The 7,516-nt window shown below is 39.1% G+C and overlaps 1 protein-coding gene across 1 annotated transcript; it reads left to right on the top strand.

Annotated features, from left to right (window-relative positions):
* Positions 1–135: 135 nt before the first annotated feature.
* Positions 136–6,878, top strand: LOC114040482 (protein diaphanous homolog 1-like; the record flags this gene model as incomplete). Its single annotated transcript, XM_027858601.1, has 7 exons — positions 136–579; positions 4,276–4,377; positions 4,732–4,971; positions 5,107–5,236; positions 6,127–6,251; positions 6,468–6,632; positions 6,743–6,878. Coding segments are annotated over exons 1-7 (970 nt in total), but the record flags the coding sequence as incomplete, so codon positions are not given.
* Positions 6,879–7,516: the final 638 nt, after the last annotated feature.

Raw genomic sequence — 7,516 nt, 5'->3', positions numbered from 1 at the left:
AAGTTCCATGAGGCCTTCTTTCCCCCTCTAATAGCACTTTTTTTTTTCTAATAGCATTTTTATGGAGTTGAATCCACGTATTTTGAGTAGATTAGTGGGGATGGGGAAGAGGGTACTTATGATGTTAGATGGAAACCACAGAACCTCTATCTCACCTGCTTGGATGGGGACTCTAGCCCACGGACATGTTATTTAAAGCTGTGGAATAAAAAGGGCAAATGGGAGCAAGGGTGTTGTACTTAAACCAAGCCCTGTTGAGATTTGTGTTGTGTTTAATGTACTGCCTTGCCCTTTGTATGCTGCGGATCAAGATGTGACTGAGGGAAATTCATATTCTCCCAATAAGTCACTGCACTGGTTTGACTTTATAAACTGGTTACTTAATAAAACAGTTGTAAAAATAAACAAAAAATATACCAGCAGCAGTATGTAGAATAGATTGAAAGAGAATGGAAGGAACATTTTGTTTCTCATTTTCTGGCAGCAATCTTCCTGGGTTCTTTTCGTATGCCCTATCAGGAGATCAAAACTGTCATCTTGGAGGTGAATGAGGCTGTTCTAACAGAATCTATGGTGCAGGTGAGTAAGACAAGATAGTTTAACTGTATTGGTCTCGTCTGGTGAATTTATTTTAATTTTGAATAATTTTATTTTCGTGCCTATTGATCAGTAGTAGCATTGAAATATGTGAACAAGAGGGGCAGCTAGGTGGCGCAGTGGATAGAGCTCCAGCCTTGGAGTCAGGAGGACCTGGGTTCAAATCTAATCTCAGACACTTGAAACTTACTAGCTGTGTGACCCTGGGCAAGTCACTTAACCCCAATTGCCTCACCAAAAAAAAAGAAAGAAAGAAAGAAAGAAATATGTGAACAGGAGCAAAAAAGAAAATACAAAAGCAAAACAGTACAAAAATGATTGTACATGTAACTATGTACTACTCTGATTGTTAAAAGAGAATATTTTTTATCAACTTAAAATTCCAGTGTGGTCAACATTAATTTTTTTGTTGTTTAATGTTGTTTTTCTTTATGTAGATGAAGGCACTGGGTATATATACTGTTGTTTTGTTTCTGCTTTCTTTACTATGCATTGGTTCAGATAAGTCTTCCTATATTTTCTTTGCATCCTTTATATTTGTTATCTGCCATAGAGTAATAATACTGAATTATATTAAAAAAATGATTGAGGAATTCAGAGAATTCTGAGACTCGGTGTATAAACTGATACAAAGAGAAATAAACAGAACCAAGAGAAAAACATTCAGTTATTGCACTAATATAAATTTAAAATCCCTAATAGGAAGTCAAACTATGAAAAACTTTTAAGAATCAGTGAAACTTACAGATAATGAAACATAACTCCTTATGACAGCTAGGAAAGAATTTTCATATATCGTCAGGTATGGTCACTGTCGTGTTTTTGCTTAATTGTTTTTCTTTGTTGGAAGGAAGGTAGAGAGGAAATAAGCATTTGTTAAACACCCACAGTGTGCCAGACATTGTGCCAAAACTCTTTACAAATATCTCATTTGATCCAAACAACAACTCTGTAAGGTAGGTGCTGTTATTATCCCCATTTTACAGTTGAGGAAACTGAGGCAGGCAGTGGTCATGTAATTTGCCCGGGGTTACACAGGTAGTAAGTGCCTAGTGCAGATTTGAATTCAGTTCTTCCTTACTCCAGGCAGAGTGCTCTTTATCAGTGAGTAAGTATTTAGGAAGCACCTAGTTCCAGGCCATTATGCTGGGGATACAAATGCAAATAAAAACATAGACAGTCCTTGCCCTCAAGGAGGTTATAATCTAATGGGGGAACACAACCCACAAAAAGAAGCTGAAAAGTGGGACCGGAGAGGAATGGTACCTACCACGGCGTGATAGAGAGTTCTAGAGAAGTCTAAAAGCAGTGGAGCTGGTAGAAAATGGGACTAATGATAGCTAACACACATGTATGTATGCATACACAAGTGTATATGCATGCATATGTATATCTGTCCAACTATGGGCCAGGCACTATGCTAAGCACTTTCCAATAATTGTCATTTGATCCTCACAACAACCTTGGGAGATGGCTGCTGACATTTTACAGATGAGGAAACTGAGGCAGACTAAGTGACTTGCCCAGAGTCATATAGCTAGTTAAAGTATGGAGGCCAAATTTGAGTTCAGGTCTTCTGACTCCAGGTTCAGTGCTCTCTCCACTATGCCTAGGGTTCAATTTGGGGTTGGGGATGAGATTGAAATGACTGATGTAAAAATGAAAGACAATTAAATGTGTTTTGAAAATTTTGTTACAGTGTACATTCGTATACCAAAGTTTATTCAAACATTCCCCACATATTGTAGATTCAAAGTTTGTTTTCAGTTTTTTGCTGTTACAAATGATACTTGTAGGAATATTTCTGTGTAGCCAGGTCTTTTTTTCCCCTTTCTGCAGTGATCTTAGTATCAGCATCAATAGGACAAAAGATAACATCTTTTATCATAAAGTTTAATGCAAGACTTTTCCCAGTCTATATATTTCCTGCTTCTTCTAGATGCAGCGTTTTGAGTTGTGCAGAATCTTTTTTTTTAAAGAGTCAAATTTGTCTCTTTTTGTACCTTATAATTTCCTTTTGAGTCATGACTGATTATTTTTTTTTTTGCTGTACACAGTTGCACAATGTATGGTTATAGGTGCTTTAATTTTTTATAGTATGACATTTTGTAATTAAATTATTTATCCACTTGGAATTTCTTATGGTATAAGGTACTAATTTGTTGCCATTTTCCCACAAATTGCAATTAATTTTTCCAAGCAGTTTTTGTTGAATAATGAATTCATTCCCCAGTGATTTGTGTTCTTGGACTTATTGAATACTAGACAGTTGTATGCATTTGGTTCTGAATCTTGTTTTTCTGATCTTTTTCAGGGATCTGTTTTTTTCTGTTTATACCCAGTATGAGATTGTTTTGATAATTATTGTTTCATAGTATAAGTGGAAATTTGGTGGTGCTAATTCACTTTCTATTTTGTTTTATTATTTTCCTTGATATCCTTTATCTTGGGTTCTTCCATTTAAGTTTTCTTATTTAATTGATATTTTAGTTGGTATTAAATCTACAAATAAATTTGAGTGTTTCTCCCCCTCTCTTCTATATTAACATAGAAGAAGCAGAATCTTTCAGTAGAGAGAACTGGCCTTGGAGCCAGGAAGACCTGGATTCAAGTCCTGCCTCTGGTACATACTAACTGTTATTGTGAGCAAGTCATTTAACCTCTCAGGGCCCTAACCAACCCTATAAAACTTTAAGTTGCAGAGAAGGTGTGCAACTGCTTTTGTAGAGGGCATTCCTCTCCTGGAGCCCTCTCCACTCTGGTGAAATCACAGTTCCAGTACTTCACATTAAGTACCTTTCCAGTTGTTTAGTTCTTTTTTTTTTTTTTAATAAGCAAAAAGTACTTCATATGGCTAGATAAATTAATTCTCAAATATTTAGTACATTTTAAATGATCTTTATTTTATAACTTTTCTTGGTTAGTAGTTTTATTTAGGAATATTAATAATTTTGTGTGGTTATTTTTTTATCCTGCCATCTTGGTGAAGCTGTTTTTTTTTTGTGGTCTCTTGAATTTTTTAAGTAAGTCATCCTATCATACCCCCTTTTTAAATTCTAATTTCCTTTTTTATTTTATTACTATTGATAACAGTCCTAAAACTTGTAAAAAAAAAAAAATAATGCAAGTGGGGACATCCTGTTTTCATTCTACTTCATTATAAATAATGTTAGCTCTTGGTTTCTGGTAAGTTTTTTGTTATTTCCCTGCCTATTTTTTTTTTTTTTATCATAAGTGAGTATTGAATTTTATTGAAGGCTTTTTGTGCATCTATTGTCTTTTCCTGGTTTTGTTTTTATTTTTATTTTTCCTGGTTTGTTTTTATTATTGACATTTTGTTATGCCAATTATTTTTTAATGTTGAACTATCTGCATCCTTAGTATAAATCCAACTTGATAATAGTTTTTTTTTAAAGGGTATTACTATTTTAGAGTATTTCTTATGAACTCTCTCATTAGGCAGGCAGTCTGCCCTCTAGTTAATTGAACATTGAATAGGATCTGTAGGACAGTTTAAGAGAGAGGCTCAGCCAAAATGAAGCAGACTAAACATCCCTCCTCCCCCGGCTTTTCCCTCCCTTCTCTCCCTCTCTTTCCCCCCTTCCCCATTTCTCTCTACCCCCTTTCCCTACCTTCTCTCCCTCTCTCTTTCCTTCTCTCTTTTTTTCTTTCTTTCAGAATCTCATTAAGCAGATGCCAGAGCCAGAGCAGCTAAAGATGCTGTCAGAACTAAAGAATGAATATGATGATCTGGCTGAGTCAGAACAGTTTGGTGTAGTGGTGAGTGAGGCCTAAAGCAATGGGCTCTTTATCCCATGGGGAGAAGCTTTCTGTCTATAGATATCTGTCCACCTACACACACACACACACACACACACACACACACACACACACACACACACACACACACACACACACACACACACTCATCCATTGAGAGTGACCATTTCATTCTCTCCCTCCTCTTAGCTTTGCTGTGTCTCAAACCTGGACTTAGTACTTTTTTCCTTACTCTTCTTTGGGATTCTTTTCATGATCAATGGATTTGAAGCCTGTCTCCCTTATCCCCACCTCCTCTCTGCTATATTTCTTTGCCTGGCTTTTTTCACTAGCCCCCTTTGTCCTTTCCACCAGATGGGCACCGTGCCCCGCCTTCGACCCCGACTCAATGCCATTCTCTTCAAGCTGCAGTTCAACGAGCAGGTAGAAAATATCAAGCCAGAGATTGTTTCTGTAACAGCTGCTTGTGAAGAGGTACGAAAGAGTGAGAGCTTTTCTGGCCTCTTGGAAATAACCCTGCTCGTGGGCAACTACATGAATGCTGGCTCTAGGAATGCTGGTGCCTTTGGCTTCAACATTAGCTTCCTCTGCAAGGTGAGAATGGGAGTCAGAACAGAGAGACCAGGACAGGTGTCTAGCCCTTTGGGCCAAATAGTAGGAGCTACAATCTGCTGAGAGTGGTTTTGGTCTCAGATCCATTCCCCTGCTCATAGATATTCTTCTTCTCAGCTTCGTGACACCAAGTCCACTGATCAGAAGATGACACTACTGCATTTCTTGGCTGAAATGTGTGAGAACAGCTACCCTGAGGTCCTCAAGTTCCCTGATGAGTTAACCCATGTAGAGAAGGCTAGCAGAGGTGAGGACAGTCTGGGGAGAGACTATAAGGTGGCACAGGGGGCTGGCAAGTATCTGCTTGGAGAGGGAAGTAGATATTATTTGGTTGTAGAATGCATTAAGTCCCAAGCTAATGAATATATTTGGGTCTAGGGGTGATGTTGAGGGGACATGAGTCCATAGGGAAAATATAAAGTGGAGTGGAGCTTATGTATATAAAATTGAGGAGAATATTTAGCAGCACAGTGAAAAGAAAGTCATGTGGGGGGAAAACACTTGTTTTTAGTCTAAGACCTCAACTCTCTTGGTTTTCCCATTCAGAAAACATAGACTTTCTTGGCAGAAATTAAGACATCACTATCTGGGAAGAAGGCAGAGAGAATATAGCCTTTTGCTGAAGAAAAAGCTATTCTACCACTCATTTTCTCTGAGAGTGGAAGTAATCCAATATATTATAGGTAGCACTTATCCTAGCTATATGTTTCTATGCAAGTCTCCCTGCTCCTAAATCCCATTCCACTAACAGGCATAGGGCCGAGACCGCAGGGCCCAAGGGGCAGGAGCTCAGTTCATTCAGTTAAACATGTATTTATGGACCATTTCTGATTTCTCTAGCACTGTAGGTATTGAGATTTGCCACATAAATTCATGACAGAATTCTGGTGATCAAGATAGAAGCTTAGAGTCTTAATGGAGAGATAAGACTTGTACACAGTAGAGAGCAATTGAAAGGTATGTCAGGTCAGATATTAAGAAGTGCTCAGTTAAATGTAATCGAGTACCTGAAGCAGTTAGGAAGGGGAAACCCACTGACTTGAAGAGCTGCTGTCCTAGGCTAAGATCCTTTCAGGGCTGTAAGTTCATTTTTCATTGAAGCTATAAGTTCATTGTTAACCCATCCATCTCATGCAGTCTCTGCTGAGAATTTACAGAAGAACCTGGATCTAATGAAGAAGCAGATTTCAGATGTAGAACGAGATGTTCAGAACTTCCCAGCTGCCACTGATGAAAAAGACAAGTTTGTGGAGAAAATGAGCATATCCTTTCAAGGAGTGTGAAGAGGGGGAAACCGCAAAGGGGAATAAATGGGAGAAATCTATGGGGCTCAGGAGTAGGAGTATGGAACACACTTTAGTGAGATGGCTTTAGAGTCTACTACTTCATGCACTGTACTCTGGGAGCGTGTAATTGAAGAGTCTAAAGAAGCAAGACTATTAGTTTCTTGGTCCGGGTCCTTAACTCCTTGCCCTCACAGCTTTGTAAAGGATGCCCAGGAACAATATAACAAGCTGCGGATGATGCATTCTAACATGGAAACCCTCTTTAAGGAACTAGGAGATTACTTCCTCTTCGATCCCAAGAAAGTGACTGTGGAAGAATTCTTCATGGACTTAAACAATTTCAGGAATATGTTTCTGGTAAGCAAGCAATCTTTGCCTCCAAACCAAGAAGACCTGGGGGGGGGGGGGGGGGTTTCCTCCCAGAGATTAGCTCAGTTTGCTTGATTGTTATGTTTTTTTATTCATAGCAAGCAGTCAAGGAGAACCAGAAGCGACGGGAGACAGAGGAAAAGATGCGTCGAGCAAAGTTAGCCAAAGAAAAGGCGGAGAAAGAACGATTAGAGAAGCAGCAGAAGAGAGAGCAGCTGATAGATATGAATGCAGGTATGAAGGGAGAACAAGGAATAGGGAGGGGGAGAAACAGGGAGGATGTTCAGGAGCTGCAGTTTGGGCAGAGAAAATGGCTGATTTCTGAGCTGGATTTTTAATAAGTGAGCTTTTGGCACAGTTCCTTAGATCAAGTTTGTGTTTGCTCTAATTTTCTCTGCTAGATTTTCAGTTTTTTCCTCTGTTTTTTATTTTTTTTCTTTATACCTTATCTTCTTAATTGTAAAGCCTCCTCCCATTCATATTCTCTTGTTACTAGGTGACCTTGGTGTTACTAACACACACCCCTCCTTTCTGCCTGTTCAGGAGCTCCTCTGGTCTCCTCTCACACTCTGCAGACCTCTGTTTACATTATCTCTAAGATGGCCTCCTAGGCCTCTGCCAAGTCCTTTGTGGCAGCAATACCACCCCTCCCCTAGTTCCTAACTCTTTCCCCCTTCTCCCCCCATCACTTCGGCTTGGGAACAGTTACGAAGTATGGATTTACAAACCATAACACAAACATACTCTTCCCAGGCAGCATCCGTCTTTTACTACCAGAGGCATTCCTTTGTTGAAACATATGGCTCAAGAACTTGCGCGCGCGCGCACACACACACACACACACACACACACACACACACACACACACACAC

Source organism: Vombatus ursinus, unplaced genomic scaffold (genome assembly GCF_900497805.2).
Source record: "Vombatus ursinus unplaced genomic scaffold, bare-nosed wombat genome assembly UNPS02013230.1, whole genome shotgun sequence".
NCBI classification, from domain to species: Eukaryota; Metazoa; Chordata; class Mammalia; order Diprotodontia; family Vombatidae; genus Vombatus; species Vombatus ursinus.
The sequence above is the reverse complement of the archived record's forward strand: the minus strand, read 5'-3'. Positions and strand labels throughout refer to the sequence as shown.